Here is a 19,911-nt window from a genome sequence, read left to right as displayed (position 1 = left end):
GAGCGCCGATTAACGATCTTGGAAAATACTCCTACCATAATAATATCCTATAAAATTAATTGATTGGAAACAATGGAACAATGGAAATAAGCTTTTTTTAAGATAAAATAATGTGGCCAACAATACCTAGTGGTGAGTTTAACAAATTCGGATTCAATGGCAATTGTTTCTATGGGATGTCGTATATCAAAAACAAACAGCTGACACACAAGGGTATGTCTACAAAACGTCTTTGGATGAACAATCCGCCGACAAAATAAAAAATATTTTTTTCGCCTTTTATAATAATATTCATCTATTTAGAATTCGAGAAATTTTTAAGCGAAAAACATCATCAGTGTATTCATAGCCATAGTAATTGACAGTTATCCGCTGGAGTCGTTCGACGATTTCATCAAAATTCTGTCGCAGAGTGGTGCAATCTAAAATAAAAAATGGAAAATTAAAGTTAATGTTAAAGTTAAATCATATACAGTCTGTCAAGAAAGTGTTTTGACAATAGGATAAAGCTTATGTTTTGTTCCAAAATTAAATATAATTTAATTTTAAAAAATATTTTATTATGTATTTTGCAAAGTATACATATTTTATTTTTCTCAAAACGAATTAACAACTCGATTTTTACTTCAATTATTTCTATAATTTGAAATATTTGGCAATGTCAAAAGACTTTCTTGACATACTGTACATACATAATACAATTGTGTATGCTTATACATGGGAAGAAATATTTTCTTTTCGGAGAAACGAAATTTTAGACCAAGGAAGTTTTCTTTTATTTCTTGCAAAATTACTTTTTATTTTCCTTAAAAAAAACACACACACAACTTCCTCTTAAGACCCTCTTTCTAGTTTGTCATGAACATATTTGAATTGCCATAACAAAATCTTTGTTATGTGATCAACTTACCTATTGTGAAACAGCAAACATCAATTGTTTGAAGTTCCTCGGGGAAATTTTTATTTTGAATCAATTTCTTTAAAAAACTCTCCATATCATGAGGTGTAAATTTACAACAAATCAAGGATAAATCTTCATTTAATGCAAACATATTTAACCAAAAATCCAAAGCTGCATCAAATAAATCCAAAGGCAGTTGTAAACGCTTAATAGTCGTCTTAAAGCCCGCAGTGGCAATAGCGGGTTTGAATATTTTCGAAGAACTTGAACCGTTGTGATTTCCTATGGTCAAATCCAATAATGAAGGATGTTTCAATAAACCCTCAAGATAAGACCAATTGAGTAAAGGTAGGGGATGAGGTATCATCAATTTGGTAAGAGATTTCAATTGCATTAGGGTTTCGAGATCGATATAGCCTTCCTTAATATTGAGGGTTTGCACAGCTTGGCACATAGATAGCTCTAGAGGTTTTAAAATATCTCTACTATCCTTAAATAATTTCTCTCGATACCAGGTTAGTTCTTTTAAATTTCTGTTGATCACATTGTTTAAGAGAAATTTCTCAGTATCGACACCTTCTACATCGAGAGTTTCGAGAGTGGGTGGTATAGAGAGATTGCCGGCAGAATTTTCAAAATCGGCATCATGAAATATGAATTTTCGAAGCTGCTTGTGGTTTTTTAAAATCTGCTCCACCACAGTGATATTTAATCCACGACAATGACTAATCTGCAATTCTTTGAGGTTATCTGGTAAAGGAAATTCATTTATTTCATCAAAGTTCGAATGATGTAGGTGTAGAGATTCTAATTTTCTGCAGATTTTCTTCAAAGTTGCCAATGTCTCATCGGTTATGGTTTCGTTTATTTTTATTTTCAAAAATTGCAGATTTTCAAAATTCCTTAAATACCAAGAGAAATTCTCAGACCATTTGCGGAAATCAAACGACACTGTGGCTATATCTAATTTCTTTAGTTGTATAGGTTGGGAAATTTTATTATCGGATTTAATCACCTTCTCATCGGGCATTATGGTCGCTTTCATTTCCAAATTTTCTAAGGGTAATCTTGTTATGATTCTACGAAAATGTCGATATTTCATAGCTACATAGTCTTCATGATCCAAACGAAGATGCTTAAGATGTTTCAATTGCAGAACTTTTTTGATACTCCAATTTTTCCCCAATTCCACAAACTCACATTCCTCTTGAGTAAGGCAACTTAGAAAAAGACTTTCCAATTGCTGCGAACATTCATTGATCATCTTCAATTGATCATAAGAGATTCTCATATCGACAAGCGATAATCGTTTTAGATTCGGAAATTGTTTTAAATGCAACCAAGGCGTACGATTACATAGTAGACTCTCAACTCTTTCGCCATAGGAGTTTAGAAATTCTTTAAGCAAAGCTTCACTTAAACATAGACGATTACCGTCTTTGCCATTGGCTATGACATAGTCATTGGTATCGATGTTGTATTTAATTTCAAGATATTGATAATTTTCTCTCCATATGTGAGTTTCAAAGATCAATTGCAGTACCTTATTTACCCGTGAGAGATGTAATTGATCTTCGAATACCAATTTTCGAAAAATTTCTATCCATATTTCTTCGTTAGCAATTAATTGTGTAAAATTCATTTTATGTTATTATTTGGTATATTTTTGTCAACAAAAGTGACGTCACCTTTACTATGCGTTTTAAAACTTGCCGATGTTGTCGTTTCCAAAAAAACCGATACACTGATGTTACATCGCTTGGTAAGAGGTCTTTCACATAATACATTAACATTGAGAGGGGGTTATTAATGATGTTGAGAATAAGAATACATAACGAAGAGAGATCTCTGTAGAGAAGAAAAGAGAGAGAGAGAGAGAGAAAGTGAAAAAACAAGGCATGTTCTCTTTATGTTTACCAGTTTAGCATTGTATGAAAGAACTAGCGCCCAACAAGAAGTTCTGGTTTTGAATCCTATTTTAATTAAACACTAATTTTAAATTAACAAACCAGATTTATTGCTGTAATGTGTACAACTAAATAAACAAATTTGATTGGAAAGTTCATATTCTAGAATAATGGGGCACTAAAGCCAAATTATTCTAGAATAGGCACTAAAGCCCCCTTATTTTAGTTCATGGAAATTACTACGTTTTATTTAAAACGTAGTAAGGTTTCTTTCAATTTAATAATTTTCGTGTACTTCAAGCCTTCAAACACGCTTTCTTTATTATCATCTCAACCGAGCATAATGTTATTTTTGGACAGGAAACATGGAACATTTTTGTCACAAAAATATTTTCTACTCCCCATGCTTGCCGAAATCATATGCATAGTTTCCAAGAACATTACATGGTTTTGACAAACATGTTGTTTCGAAGCCAATTCAGTACAATTTCAACAAAGATTCTTGTCATCCATGCTATATGATGAAATCTGGGTATTTTTCATTAAGGAAATTTGGGAATTCAAAGCAGAAATAACAGGTTGGCTGATAAGTCCCCGGTCTGACACATAGATGACGTCGCTAGTATTAAATGCATATTATTTTTATATAGTACCAACCTTCAAATGATTCGTGTCAAAATTTGACGTCTGTAAGTCAATTTGTTTGTCAAATAGAGCGTCTTTTGTGAAGCAACTTTTGTTATTGTGAAAAAAAATGAAAAAAAGGAATTTCGTGTTTTGATAAAATACTGTTTTCTGAAGGGGAAAAAATACGGTGGAAGCAAAAACTTGGCTTGATAATGAGTTTCCGGACTCTGTCCCAGGGAAACCAACAATAATTGATTGGTATGCACATTCAAGCGTGGTGAAATGAGCACGAAGGACGGTGAACGCAGTGGATGCCCGAAAGAGATGGTTACCGACGAAAACATCAAAAAAATCCACAAAATGATTTTGAATGACCATAAAATTAAGTTGATCCAGATAGCAGAGGCCTTAAAGATATCAAAGGAACGTGTTGGTCATATAATTCATCAATATTTGGATATGCGGAAGCTCTGTGCAAAATGGGTGCCGCGCGAGCTCACATTTGACCAAAAACAACAACGTGTTGATGATTCTGAGCGGTGTTTGCAGCTGTTAACTCGTAATACACCCGAGTTTTTCCATCGATATGTGACAATGGATGAAACATGGCTCCATCACTACACTCCTGAGTCCAATCGACAGTCGGCTGAGTGGACAGCGACCGGTGAACCGTCTCCGAAGCGTGGAAAGACTCAAAACTCCGCTGGCAAAGTAATGGCCTCTGTTTTTTGGGATGCGCATGGAATAATTTTTATCGATTATCTTGAGAAGGGAAAACCCATCAACAGTGACTATTATATGGCGTTATTGGAGCGTTTGAAGGTCGAAATCGCGGCAAAACGACCCCATATGAAGAAGAACAAGTATATACGGCCGTAAGTTCGGCCAGGCCGAAGCTTATGTACCCTCCACCATGGATTGCGTAGAAACTTCTACTGAAGCCGATGGCAAGGTATCTTAAAACTTCCTAACACTGTAATATATACCACATAGTCCATACGTGGTATATATTAAACTAAATAAAAAGGCCGATTAAATACGTATATAATTAAGTTTAAAGTTTCTATATAAGTAAAATTTTGACAAAATTTTCTATAGAAATAAAATTTGGAAAAAATTTCTATAGAAATAAAATTTTGACAAAATTTTCTATAGAAATAAAATTTTGTCAAAATTTTCTATAGAAATAAAATTTTGTCAAAATTTTCTATAGAAATAACTTTTTGACAAAATTTTCTATAGAAATAAAATTTTGACAAAATTTTCTATAGAAATAACATTTTGACAATGTTTTCTATAAAAAATTTTGGTAGATTTTTTTGGCTCGAGTGGCACCCATGGTTATGAATCGATATGGACCAATTTTTGTGTGATTGGGGATCGGCTATATATAACTATAGACCGATGTGGACCAATTTTGGCATGGTTATTAGTGGCCTTATACTAACACCACGTTGCAAATTTCAACCGGATCGGATGAGTTTTGCTCCTCCAAGAGGCTCCGGAGATCAAATCTAGGGAACGGTTTATATGAGGGCTATATATAATTATGGACCGATATGGACTAATTCTTGCGTGTTTGTTAGAGACCACATTCTAACACCATGTTACAAATTTCAACCGGATCGGATGAATTTTGCTCCTCCAAGAGGCTCCGGAGGACAAATCTGGGGATCGATTTATATGGGGGCTATATATAATTATGGACCGATATGGACCAATTCTTGCATGGTTGTTAGAGACCATATACTAACACCACGTACCAAATTTCAACCGGATCGGATGAATTTTGCTCCTCTAAGAGGCTCCGGAGGTCAAATCTGGGGATCGGCTTATATGGGGGCTATATATAATTATGGGTCGATGTGGACCAATTTTTGCATGGTCATTAGAGAACATATACCAACACCACGTACCAAATTTCAGCCGGATCGGATGAAATTTGCTTCTCTTATAGCAATCGCAAGCCAAATTTGGGGGTCCGTTTATATGGGGGCTATACGTAAAAGTGGACCGATATGGACCAATTTTTGCATAGTTGTGTGAGACCATATACTAACACCATGTACCAAATTTCAGCCTGATCGGATGAAATTTGCATCTTTTAGAGCAATCGCAAGCCAAATTTGTGGGTCCGTTTATATGGGGGCTAAACGTAAAAGTGGACCGATATGGACCAATTTTTGCATAGTTGTGTGAGACCATATACTAACACCATGTACCAAATTTCAGCCTGATCGGATGAAATTTGCATCTTTTAGAGCAATCGCAAGCCAAATTTGGGGGTCCGTTTATATGGGGGCTATACGTAAAAGTGGACCGATATGGACCAATTTTTGCATCGTTGTGTGAGACCATATACTAACACCCTGTACCAAATTTCAGCCTGATCGGATGAAGTTTGCTTCTTTTAGAGCAATTGAAAGCCAAATTTGGGGGTCCGTTTATATGGGGGCTATACGTAAAAGTGGACCGATATGGCTCATTTTCAATACCATCCGACCTAGCGTGATTTCAACAGACGGACGGACGGACGGACATGCTCAGATCGACTCAGAATTTCACCACGACCCAGAATATATATACTTTATGGTGTCTTAGAGCAATATTTCGATGTGTTACAAACGGAATGACAAAGTTAATATACCACCATCCTATGGTGGAGGGTATAAAAAAGTGTTGTTCCACCAAGACAACGCACCGTGCCACAAGTCATTGAGAACGATGGCAAAAATTCATGAATTGGGCTTCGAATTGCTTCCCCACCCACTGTATTCTCCAGATCTGGGCCCATCGACTTTTTCTTGTTCTCAGACCTCAAAGGGATGCTCGCAGGGAAAAAATTTGGCTGCAATGAAGAGGTGATCGCGGAAACTTAGGCCTATTTTGAGGCAAAACCGAAGGAGTACTACCAAAATGGTATCAAAAAATTGGAAGGTCGTTATAATCGTTGTATCGATCTTGAAGGGAATTATATTGAATAATAAAAACGAATTTTGAGAAAAAAATTTGTTTTTCTTTGTTAGACCGGGGACTTATCAGCCCACCTGTTAATTTAAAATTAACAAACCAGATTTATTGCTGTAATGTTTACAACTAAATAAACAAATTTGATTGGAAAGTTCATATACTAGAACAATGGGGCACTAAAGCCAATTGGACTTTATTTTAGTTCATGGAAATTACTACGTTTTATTTAAAACGTAGTAAAGTTTCTTTCAATTTAATAATTTTTTTCGTGTACTTCAAGCAAGCTTTCTTTATTATCATCTCAATGGAACATTTTTGTCACAAAAATATTTTCTACTCCCCATGCTTGCCGAAATCATATGCATATACATGTTGTTTCGAAGCCAATTCAGTACAATTTCAACAAAGATTTTTGTCATCCATGATATATGATGAAATCTGGGTATTTTTCATTAAGGAAATTTGGGAATTCAAAACAGAAGTATAATGGTATCAATGGTGACGATAATAAAATAACACACGCATGCCTCTCATTTCAATGCAATTTTATGACAAATACATACAGCCACACACGTAGGTATTGGTACACCAAACAATTTTGTTTAAAAACTATATTTTAAAAATAATGATATTAAGCTATTTTAAATTATGAAATATTTTAATTTGGATTGTAACATAACTATATTAAGAATATAGATCAGTTTTTATTTTAGATAAATTTTTGCTCTTTCAATATTTAAATTATAAAAAAGTCAAACAAGGTACATTTTTTGAGGAACAAAAGTATTGGCATAGGTTGTTCTAAACTAGCTTTTTGGTACATTTAATACTTTTTCTGCAATCCTTTTTGTTTGATAACAGCATCAAGCAGTCTAAACAATTAATGGACTAATTTTTTGTATTATTTGTAACTATATTCCCCCATTCTTTCATCAACACTGTACAAAATTTCATCGAAATCGTTTAATAATAGTGGCCTAAATACTGCGAACAACAAATACATGGTCGAGCGGACGGACACCAAGGACTAAACCAACTCAGGAGGTGGTTCTGAGTCGATCGGTATATATTTTATGGAGCTTAAAATCAATATTTCTGGTAGGCGCATTTTTTGGCAGTTACCCTGGGCACTGTGCGATTTAGGGTGCTGTGTGAATACTTATGTGTGGCACTGTATGTTTGTGTATGTACATATCTTGTTGTTTCTTGCCACCATTAAATATTTTGCAGAGGCGGAAAAGTCCATTAATACCATTGGCAATGGTTTGAGAATGTCATAACAATCAGTAAAAATATTTTATTAACAAAAAACTATTTAGTTTTGAATTAAGTTAAATAGTTAATAAATTCTACTTTAGTAAATCCCTAGTATTTGTGTTATCAATATTTTATTATTGTATTTAAATTAAAATAAAAAAAAATTTTGAACTTTCTATCAGTAAATGTAGATTGTTTTAATTTGAAAAAAGGGCTTTCTACTCAAGAACAATAATCTCAAGTGGAGTACACGAAATTGTCCCCACCACCACCACCATCATAAAATATTTCAGATATGCGAAAAAATCACATTTGTTTACACTTCTTTTCCATTCAAACTAAAGAATTTCCATCTCTGAATGCCGGTAGTCTCAGTTACAAAGAGACACTGAGTAAACTCATTGAGAATTTTTATCAGTGTTGCCAATCATAGCAATGCCAAAACAGCTAGTTCAAATAAAATTTATAGCAGAAAAATGCTAAATATTCTAAACAAGTACGTACACCCTAACAAAATCGCTCCTGTAACATATACTCCCAGGGAGCCACCGTGGTGCAATGGTTGGCATGCCCGCTTTGCATACACTGGGTCGTAGGTTCAAACCCAGCTTCGACCAAACACCATCTCAGTAATGCTGGTGACATTTCTAAGTGTTTCAAAGCTTCTCTAAGTGGTTGCTATGGCTACTGGTAGTCAACGAGGTATTGATTGGGCTGACCAGTAGGGACATCAAGGTAGTGGCATACGCGGATGACATTGTGATAATGGTATCGGGGAAATTCCTGGACTCTATTTCGGATGTGCTGAGCGGGTCTTTGCAGTATCTTTCGGAGTGGACACTAGGATGCGGATTAGGGATAAACCCTGGAAAGACGGAACTGGTACTGTTCACCAGGAGAAGAAAGATTGACGGTTACAAGTCGACTGAATTCCAGGGCACGAAGCCGACCCTCTCGAAATCAGCAAGGTACCTGGGAGTTCTCTTGGATTCCAAACTAAACTGGATGGAGAATACTGCGGATCGCATAAAGAGGGCCTATGCGGCATTATACTCGTGCCAGAAATTGGTCGGGCAGAGATGGGGAATGAGGCCTTCTTTTTTTGGCTGGCTTTATACCGCGGTTGTAAGGCCTGTGGCCACATATGGTTGCTATGTTTGTTGGACAATCGTGAACCACCAAAATCTTATGTCGAGGATAAATAGGGTAAATAGAACTGCACTTATTTACATGACAGGCGCTATGAGGACCACATCCACTGCTGCTTTGGAGGTTCTGATGGGAGTTATCCCACTCGATTTACACGTAAGGAAGATGGCGGAACTGACACTTCTGAGACTTAAGAGCTTTAACACGCTGGAGAGGACAGCCTACAGGCATACTGAGATTCTGGCCGGGCAGTATAGAGATACGGACCATATGGCCACGTTTATCATAACAAACCGACATACATTATACCAAGTGTAGAGGAGTGGGAAGACAGCAGGATACCCTTCGGAACCCTGAACATGTATACGGACGGGTCAAAGATGGAGGAAGGAACGGGCAGCGGAATCTATTGCATTGAACTAGAAATAAGAGAGTCTTACACGCTGGTTGGTGATTGCAGTATTTTTCAGGCTCAGATTTCTGCGATAACAAAGGCTGCTGAGTCGCTGTTGATGAGGCCATTATTCAAAAGCGATATCAGATTCTTCATCGACAGTCAAGCAGCTATAAAGGCATTGTGCAGTGCCGGTCTAAGGTAAATAGTCAGCCGCTGTCGTAGAGGACTCCAAGGTTCTCACTGAACAGCATAATATAACTCTGTGCTGGGTACCTGGGCACTATGGGATAACAGGAAATGAGGAAGCGGATGTGCTGGCTAAGGAGGGCGCTCGTGGAACGAATAATGTCCTAGCGGACGTTTTTCCTCCAGTGTCTTCTTATCATTACTATGGCCAAGACGCTGGGTTTCTTCGGTTGGTTGCTAGCAAACCAAGTTGATAAGGGACGAAAAGAAACGTAGGAACTGCGAAATTTTGATGTCGATGAACAGTGAATAATTGCGGCCACCGATTGGTATCATAACAGGACACATACGATGGTATCTGTAGATGGTGCCTGGACCCGGAAGTTACGGTGGACTCGTACCACTTCCTGTGCCAGTGTCCAGTTTTATCCTTTAGAAGAAACAAGATACTGGGCTCCTCTTTCTTTCAGGCTCTCACTGATCTGCGGAAGTGTAGCTAAGGAACATACTTGCATTCATCAGGGCCTCTGGTTGGTTGTTCTGAGATTTCTTTCAAAGAGAACGAGCAGGAGGAAGCTCTGGGAAAAAGCGGACCGCATCGGAAGGAAGAAGATGGAAAATCTGGTCTAAGTGGACATCAATTTCAACACCAAACATTGGTGTCATCCTCTACAACCTGACCTAACCTAAGTGGTTTCACTGCAATGTGGAACGCCGTCCGGACTCGGCTAGAAAAAGGAGGTCCCTTATCATTGTGCTTAACATAGAATCGGGCAGCACTCAGTGATAAGAGTGATTCACCACTATGGTATTACAATGGACTGAATAGTCTAAGTGAGCCTGAAATATCGGGCTGCCACTATACCTAAAGGGTGATACGGTCAAAATTTGGTCAATATAAACTTGACGTATTTCTTTCAATTTTGCATTTAAAAAACCTGAACACCCCTCATTTTGAAGGTGTGTGTGTGTAGAATGTTGCTCCTATTTTGATTTTGGAATTCACTTTTCAGTTGTCAAAATGCCGTCCAAGCAAGAAGAGCAGCGTTTGCTCGCGCATCGCGAAAATCCGAGCTACTCGCACGCAAAGCTGGAAAAATCGCTAAAAGTTGCCAATCAACGGGAACGTTTGTCGACATCCAGGAAGTCTGGATCGGGGGGAAATCGAAAACCGGAAGCCGCTGAGACGACAAAGAGAGTTGCCGGTAGTTTCAAGCGAAACCCTAACCTCTCTCTCCGAAATGCCTCAAATAAACAGGGTGTATCGTCTACAACCGTGCATCGAGCCAAAAAACGAGGCGGACTATCGACTTACAAGAAGGTACTGACTCCAAATCGCGATGATAAACAAAATACGACGGCCAAAGCGCGATCCCGGAGGCTGTACACGACGATGCTGACGAAGTTTGACTGCGTGGTAATGGACGACGAAACCTACGTCAAAGCCGACTACAAGCAGCTTCCGGGACAGGAGTTTTATATGGCAAAAGGAAGGGGAAAGGTAGCAGATATTTTCAAGCACATAAAACTGTCAAAGTTCGTAAAGAAATATCTCGTTTGGCAAGTCATCTGTACCTGTGGCTTGAAAAGCAGCATTTTCATAGCTTCCGGGACTGTCAACCAAGAAATTTACGTGAAAGAGTGTTTGAATAAACGTCTGCTTCCTATCCTGAAGAAACACGGTTGTTCCGTACTGTTTTGGCCGGATTTGGCATCTTGCCATTACGGTAAAAAGGCCATGGAGTGGTACGCCGCCAACAACGTGCAGGTGGTTCCCAAGGACAAGAACCCTCCCAACACGCCAGGGCTCCGCCCAATTGAGAAATACTGGGTTATTGTCAAGCGGAACTTAAAGAAGACCAAAAAAAACTGCTAAGGACGAGCAGCAGTTCAAGGCAAACTGGCTTTCTGCGGCGAAGAAGGTGGACAAGGTGGCTGTACAAAATCTGATGGCAGGTGTCAAGCGTGAGGCCCGGCAATTCGGATTTGGAAAAGCGAAAGCCTAACTGAATATTTTTCCTGAATTTTATACTAATTGAACTTGAAAAAGAAATTTAATTTGATTTTTTAAATAAACGATTTCACCGATTTACACGCGCTTTCCCTTGACCAAATTTTGACCGTATCACCCTTTAGCAATCGGTGCTTTCCCGAATGAGAATTTTTAAAACCATTTTTTTTGTTTTTTTTGAAAAATTGCCGATTTTGGGAGGAGAATAACTCATATACTACTTGACCAAAATGGCTGATAAAATTTTAAAACGTATCTTTATATGGTAGTCTATAAGAAAAAAGTAAAAAAAACATTGGGAGAAACCTATAAAAAAATGTTACGACAGAAAGAATGTATGTGCTTTTTTTCCAAAAAAAAATGGTAAAAATTCGATATTTTTTTGAAATTCTAATTTATGGACTTTACAACTTTTTATCTAAAGCACACGTTTTTTTCTTCTAGGATTCGTACAATTTTGGAGGGAATGCAGTTAAGAATTACGATTCCACTCAAAAACAGAACTTCTAGGTTCAAAATACTGACCCCCTTTGTCAAAATTTTGCAAAAAAAATAAATTGTAGGGTCCATATCTTGCAAACGGTAAAAGATAATTGCACACGCAGAGCTTTACCAGTTCTACCTAGGTATAACAAAGAAAAAATCATCGGAATCAGTTCAAAATTGCGGAGTTTACAGCTAAAACAAAATTTCATACCACCGAGGTGACCAACTTTCAACGCCTACAGGTCAGCCCGTGGACCCATTAGGGACCCATAGATTGGCAAACTTTGAGGAAAACACTTCAGCTTTAACGCACAGAATAAATTATGCTAATATCTTTATCCGTTCAAAAGTTACAGAATTATTTCCAAAAAAATGCGATTTGGAACCACTGTGCGGCGTTGGGCATCCCGTGTTTTTATCCATGATCGAGGCAGTATTTTTGGAATAATATCACTTTATTCGATATTGTATTTCGACAATTTTTCACCATATACCTTTCACAAGGTTAATAAAAATGTTTTCTGTGCTGATTCTTTTGGGTTTTATTCAAATAAATCTTATTTGCATCTGGTGTTTCATAAATATCTAAGAAGATCATCTACTAAAATGAGAGGATGTACAGCTTCAGCAAACTTTGCACTTTACATTTTCTAACCAAACGGCTGTAGAGTCTTCCACTTTAAATAATTTTTCCAAAATATATGTTGTCATATAGACGCTTATCTTTAGATATCCAATTACAAAACTCATTTTGTTTTTGCACCAATAGATAAGCTTTTGTTTACAAAAGCCAAATTTAAGTAATGTTTTTCTATCATAATTTTGTTTCTTGTATACAATCGATGTATAATAGCCAGTAATGGATTTGCAGAGTTTAAATCAAAACCATCTGAATAACTAGCTAATAGCAACTTCAAACAACAATATCAATATAAAATAGCAAGATTGGCATCACTGATTCCCATGCGAGTGAATATGGTTCTCTATAATTTCCCTCTCTCTCTCAGTGGTAGTATTTGTTAAGACTCCAATGTGGTAGCATCGATTTTTCTTTATTCTTATCAACGCAAACGTTGAACAACGAAAACAAAGCTAAAGACCACATATAAATTGAAATGGATATACAAGTAAAAATAAATGAAAAGAAAATAAATACAGCCAATAGTGAAGATGATAATTGGAAAGCAATATTTAAAGCAAGAAAATTCGAAGAACAATTGAAATTAATCAAACAAGGAGATGACGCCTGCAAAAATGTATTTGACACGGAGATATGGCCAGTTGATTACATTTATCTAAATGTAGATGAAAGTGAAGGTTATTACATTGTCCGAAACGAAAGTGATAGCAATCGTCTGTTGCTAACAGAAGAAGTGTTTCAAGATTTTATCTCATACTATGTGGAAAGAGTACAGACATTGATGCTTGGACCATCATTAGATATTAGGACGTTTCGAAATGTTAAAGCATTAAAATGTTCCTTACGCCACAAAAGTATTGGAAACTTCCTTCAGCAAATATCCATAGCAGAAAGCTTACCCAATTTACAAAGTATACACCTTAAGGAATTGGATATGGAATGTGGAGCTAATACAGAATTTGGGGATGAATCTATGAGTAGATTATTAAAAATGGAACATTTGAAACGAATTCGTTTGGATTTTTTCTTCTCAACCAGAATTACTTATGGACACTACTGTCAACTGATTTCTAATAAAAATCTGGAAACTTTGGAGGGAAATTTAGAACTGGATGATGGAGAAACAGATGCCGAAGCAAAATATTTTGCAATACCTTACGTTCATAGCTTGAACACTTTGCAGATTACATTACCGTGGAGCACTCAAAAATGGTCATCACAAAAATTTTCTTTACTACAAGAAATTTTTGGAAAACTCTCTAATCTTTCGGTAAAATTTACCAATGATCTTCAAGACGATACACTATTTTCGTTCGCTTCATGCTGTAAGAGTCTAAAGAAATTAACTATAACTGGCACAAATTTTATCAATATTAAATCATTCGTCATACCTTCAACACTACAAGAATTGCATTTGAAATGGTGCCGAGGTTTAACACAAGAAAATATACGGCAAATTTTAACTCAAACCAATCTCATGGAGTTTACAAGCTGTAATACAAAAATTGAGGGAAATTTTCAAAATTTCAAAATATCACCTTCTATACAAAGTCTGAAAATTGAACGCATCGATATCTGTGAATTTCAAGGAGCCTATGCTAATAATGAGAATTTAAAAAATTTAACATGGTATCATATAAAAAATTGCAAAGGCAATCTACAGAATAAAGACGTTTGCGAAGATTTATCCCAGGCATCGGCTATTGATGAAGAATCTTTTGATTTAGTGCCAAAGAATCAAATGATTTTATCATCACATATTGACTTGGGTACCTGTGTCAACTTGGAAACTCTAGATATGGGTCACAAACTTCAATTGCCTTTGCATATAGTAATGCAATTGAAAAACCTGCGGAAACTTAGCACCTGGATAGTGGACCATACATCTGAACAATGGATGTATATAAGATCTTTACTGAAGCATCCATCCTTGCGGGAGTTGACCATAAACTTTATACGCACCGTAACAGAATCATCTATAGAAAAATTTCGAACAAATGTCACAACACTGCATATTATCGATTTTAATTATTGTGAATCGGGTTTGGATTTTTTCCTGGACCTATTTTGTGAAAATCCCAACTTGAAGCTATCATTATTTCTGCCACCTTTGGCTTTTGTGCGACCTTTAAGGTGTCTAATAAATCATAGGAAATTTCCTGTATTTTTAAAGACTATGGAAATATATGGATTCAGAGTTGGTAAGTATTAACGTAATGAAACTGAACCGTGTTGGTTCAAGCATGTATTGGTATGTCAAGAATTATTTAACACGTGAATGATAATTTAAAATGTTCATATTTAGCGTGATAACATTTTTGTGGTACAACATTTTTGCGACAAGGATGGGGGTAGAATTACCCCCTCTGACGGAAAATGCATGTCGAATTTGGTTGAAATCGGCTCAGATTTCTATATAGCTTCCATATATATGCTTTTCCGATTTGGGCAAAAAAGACCAAAATACCCACATTTTCCTTATAAAATCGCCACTGCTGAGTCGAAAACATGTAAAAGTGACTCAAATTTTCCTTTATTTCTAATACATGTCTATCGACCGATAAATCATAAATACACTTTTGCGAAGTTGCTTCAAAATTGGTTGAGATTAAAATGTTTCCGTTATTTATACCCTTCACCACTACAGGGTATACTCGTAATAAGTTTGTGCATTTGTATGTAACGCCAAGAAGGAAAAGTCCGAGATCCATCGTTTAATATACCGATCGTCTTAGAATTAAATTCTGAGTCGATTTAGCGATGTCCGTTTGTCTGTCCGTCTGTCTGTTCATGTATTTTTGTGCGCAAAGTACAGGTCGCAGTTTAAGTCCGATCGTCCTCAAATTTGGCATAAGGTCGTTTTTTGGAACAAAGACAATCGCTATTGATTTTGGAAAAAATCGGTTCAGATTTAGATATAGCTGCTATATATATTTATCCCCGATCTGGTCATAATTGGCGTGTTTATCAACCGATGTTCTTAAAAAACAGTACATCGGAATATTTTATGAGCCTCGAAAATCTTGCAAAATATCAGCTAAATCGGTTCAGATTTAGATATAGCTCCCATATATATCTTTCGTCCGATTTAGACTCATATGACCACAGAGGCCAAAGTTTACTACCGATTTTCGTGCAATTTTGCATAAACAGTAGAATTGACATTCTGCCAATGTTTGGTAAATTTGATTGAAATCGGTTCAGATTTAGATATAGCTCCCATATATATCTTTCGTCCGAATTGCACTTATATGACCTCAAAAGCCAGAGTTTTGCCCTGACTTGCTTCAAATTTTACACAAAGAGTACGTTTAATAGTATCGGTAAGTGTGACAAATTTGGTTGAAATCGGTTCAGATTTAGATATACCTCCCATATATATCTTTCGCCCGATTTACACTCATATGACCACGGGGGCCAAAGATATACTTCCATTTACTTGAAATTTTGCAGAGATTGCAGAATTATTATTCTAACTATGCATGCCAAATTTACTCGAAATCGGTTCAGATTATATATAGCTCCCGTTATATGTACACCAGAGTTGCGAAAATATGGTAGACTATTTTAGACCCATTTTCAATTGGATTTTCCTCCAATTGACTGGATAGTTTCCACAGAGAATATATTTAATATGATATTCTAGTGTGTCAAGTTTGATCTAATTTGGTTCAGATTTAGATAAAGCCTCCATATATTCGTTTTCCGGTTTATACAAATATGGCCAAAATTCCCTGACTTTATACAAAATTCTGTGATGATTTCCCCATATCTTAGTCATATTCTATACACTGTAATGCCAGAATTTCCACAGAACGGTTGAGTTTTAAATAAGGCTCCAAGTCGCCCTACTTGACCAAATAATATATCACAACCCACACTTGACCATATATCTTGGCGAGATCTAACCAATATCCTTGTAAAATCGCCACTAATGAGTTGCAAAAATTGTAAATATTACTAAAATTGTCCTATATCACGATATTGTCCTATATCGCCTGATAAATCATAAAAGCTTTTTGTACAATTGCATTAAAATTTCTCTCACTTCATATGTCCCATATTATTTTTTCTAACATTGGGTTTCATACCAGGACGTTATCCGATTTAAATTTTAATTCTACAGATTTTGTAGAAATACAAAAAATTGTCTCCATTAAAAGTATTTGTATTCCAGATACAAATACTGCAAACCTTTATACAGCTCCCAGCAAATTTGAAGTAGTTGAGATGGTAACACAAATGTTGGTCTACATAGCGGGTATAATATTGTCGGCCCCGCCCGACGTTAGACTTTCCTTGCTTGGTTTTTTACTAACATAGTGTACCATCCCAGGACATTAGCCGACATAAATTTTAAGTCTAGAGATTATAAATTTTGTTCAGATGGAGTCAGATTTAAATGTATGTAAAGGGTGATTTGTTAAGAGCTTGATAACTTTTTTTTAAAAAAAAACGCATAAAATTTGCAAAATCTCATCGGTTCTTTATTTGAAACGTTAGATTGGTCCATGACATTTACTTTTTGAAGATAATTTCATTTAAATGTTGACCGCGGCTGCGTCTTAGGTGGTCCATTCGGAAAGTCCAATTTTGGGCAACTTTTTCGAGCATTTCGGCCGGAATAGCCCGAATTTCTTCGGAAATGTTGTCTTCCAAAGCTGGAATAGTTGCTGGCTTATTTCTGTAGACTTTAGACTTGACGTAGCCCCACAAAAAATAGTCTAAAGGCGTCAAATCGCATGATCTTGGTGGCCAACTTACCGGTCCATTTCTTGAGATGAATTGTTCTCCGAAGTTTTCCCTCAAAATGGCCATAGAATCGCGAGCTGTGTGGCATGTAGCGCCATCTTGTTGAAACCACATGTCAACCAAGTTCAGTTCTTCCATTTTTGGCAACAAAAAGTTTGTTAGCATCGAACGATAGCGATCGCCATTCACCGTAACGTTGCGTCCAACAGCATCTTTGAAAAAATACGGTCCAATGATTCCACCAGCGTACAAACCACACCAAACAGTGCATTTTTCGGGATGCATGGGCAGTTCTTGAACGGCTTCTGGTTGCTCTTCACTCCAAATGCGGCAATTTTGCTGATTTACGTAGCCATTCAACCAGAAATGAGCCTCATCGCTGAACAAAATTTGTCGATAAAAAAGCGGATTTTCTGCCAACTTTTCTAGGTAATAAAATTCAATGATTTGCAAGCGTTGCTCGTTAGTAAGTCTATTCATGATGAAATGTCAAAGCATACTGAGCATCTTTCTCTTTGACACCATGTCTGAAATCACACGTGATCTGTCAAATACTAATGCATGAAAATCCTAACCTCAAAAGAATCACCCTTTATTTGGGACAAAAACCTTTATATATAGCACCCACACACATTTGACGGATTTGATATAGTATCGAAAATGTGGATTTACAAAGTGGTGCAGGGTATAATATAGTCGGCACCGCCCGACTTTAGACTTTCCATACTTGTTTTTATATAAATAACTATTTTATTTAAAAGGTGAACGTAACGCCAGCAACAAAAATTAAAGTTTATGGTGTAAAGTGATACTTGACATATTCATTTTTTACTCAAATATTACAAATAAATTCTAAATATCTAATTTTTTGTTTCCATTTTCTCGTCTTATTCTCTTGCAGATTGTGAAGAATTAAGGACGAATTTCTATGCTACCATGAAGAAATTTAAATTCGTTCGAAATGTTTTCGAAGATAATCCTAAAGACAGTATCGTCCTAAGCAGGGATGACAATTGATGACAATCTTTAGAGACTAATGAATAGAAATAATATTATCTGTGATAATGAAAATTTGTTGCTATCACTATATTATTGAAATGATTTTTAGACAAGTACAAAACCCTATATTTATCCTAGGTATTATATAATAGAAAGCAAAGTTTAAAAAACATGAACAGACAATAAAATTATTGTTAACAATCAGTAATTAAAATTTTTAATATATTTTTATACCCTCCACCATAGGATGGGGGTATATTAACTTTGTCATTCCGTTTGTAACACATCGAAATATTGCTCTAAGACTCCATAAAGTATATATATTCTGGGTCGTGGTGAAATTCTGAGTCGATCGGAGCATGTCCGTCCGTCTGTTGAAATCACGCTAACTTCCGAACGAAACAAGCTATCGACTTGAAACTTGGCACAAGTAGTTGTTATTGATGTAGGTCGGATGGTATTGCAAATCGGTCCACTTTTACGTATAGCCCCTATAAACGGACCCCCAAATTTGGCTTGCGATTGCTCTAAGAAAAGCATATTTCATCCGATCCGACTGAAATTTGATAAATGGTGTTAGTATATGGTCTCTAACAACCATGCAAAAATTGGTCCATATCGGTCCACTTTTACGTATAGCTCCCATATAAACCGATCCCCCGATTTGACTTGCGGAGCCTCTAAGAGAACCAAATTTCATCCGATCCGGCTGAAATTTGGTACATGGACTTGGTATATGTTCTCTAATAACCATGCAAACACTGGTCCATATCGGTCCATAATTATATATAGCCCCCATATAAACCGATCCCCAGATTTGACCTCCGGAGCCTCTTAGAGGAGCAAAAGTCATCCGATCCGATTGAAATTTGGTACGTGGTGTTAGTATATTGTCTCTAACAACCATGCCAAAAGTGGTCCAGATCGGTCCATAATTATATATAGCCCCCATATAAGCCGATCCCCAGATTTGACCTCCGCAGCCTCTTAGAGGAGCAAAATTCATCCGATCCGGTTGAAATTTGGTACGTGGTGTTAGTATATGGTTTCTAACAACCATGCCAAAATTGGTCCATATCGGTCCATAGTCATATATAGCCCCCCCATATAAACCGTTCCCCAGATTTGATCTCAATAGCCTCTTGGAGGAGCAAAATTCATCCGATCCGGTTGCAACGATCCGCAACGTGGTGTTAGTAGAGGGTGATTCTTTTGAGGTTAGGATTTTCATGCATTAGTATTTGACAGATCACGTGGGATTTCAGACATGGTGTCAAAGAGAAAGATGCTCAGTATGCTTTGACATTTCATCATGAATAGCCGAACGATCTGCCACAACGTCGAATTTTCAGTGAATGGGCCCTAGAAAAGTTGGAAGAAAATCCGCTTTTTTATCGACAAATTTTGTTCAGCGATGAGGCTCATTTCTGGTTGAATGGCTACGTAAATAAGCAAAATTGCCGCATTTGGAGTGAAGAGCAACCAGAAGCCGTTCAAGAACTGCCCATGCATCCCGAAAAATGCACTGTTTGGTGTGGTTTGTACGCTGGTGGAATCATTGGACCGTATTTTTTCAAAGATGCTGTTGGACGCAACGTTACGGTGAATGGCGATCGCTATCGTTCGATG

General features: G+C 36.7%; 2 protein-coding genes across 3 annotated transcripts in view; one reads left to right on the top strand and one right to left on the bottom strand.

Moving 5' to 3' along the window:
- Positions 1–7: 7 nt before the first annotated feature.
- The window catches only part of LOC142234949 (uncharacterized), a 234,633-nt gene continuing 214,729 nt past the window's right edge, over positions 8–19,911 (bottom strand). For both annotated transcript variants that reach the window (XM_075306154.1, XM_075306155.1), the window contains 2 exons: positions 911–2,749; positions 8–422 (listed from right to left, as the gene is read on the bottom strand). In XM_075306154.1, the coding sequence (XP_075162269.1) occupies positions 292–422; positions 911–2,543 (1,764 nt within the window). In that variant the 5' untranslated portion in view covers positions 2,544–2,749 and the 3' untranslated portion in view covers positions 8–291. The remainder of the gene's footprint in view (positions 423–910; positions 2,750–19,911) is intronic.
- Positions 12,912–18,496, top strand: LOC142234664 (uncharacterized). Its single transcript, XM_075305835.1, has 2 exons — positions 12,912–14,732; positions 18,185–18,496. The coding sequence occupies exons 1-2, from the start codon at positions 13,007–13,009 to the stop codon at positions 18,298–18,300; spliced, it is 1,842 nt and encodes a 613-aa protein (XP_075161950.1). The 5' UTR covers positions 12,912–13,006; the 3' UTR covers positions 18,301–18,496.

Source organism: Haematobia irritans, chromosome 4 (assembly GCF_050003625.1).
Source record: "Haematobia irritans isolate KBUSLIRL chromosome 4, ASM5000362v1, whole genome shotgun sequence".
Classification (NCBI taxonomy): domain Eukaryota; kingdom Metazoa; phylum Arthropoda; class Insecta; order Diptera; family Muscidae; genus Haematobia; species Haematobia irritans.
This window is presented reverse-complemented; position numbering and strand designations above follow the sequence as displayed.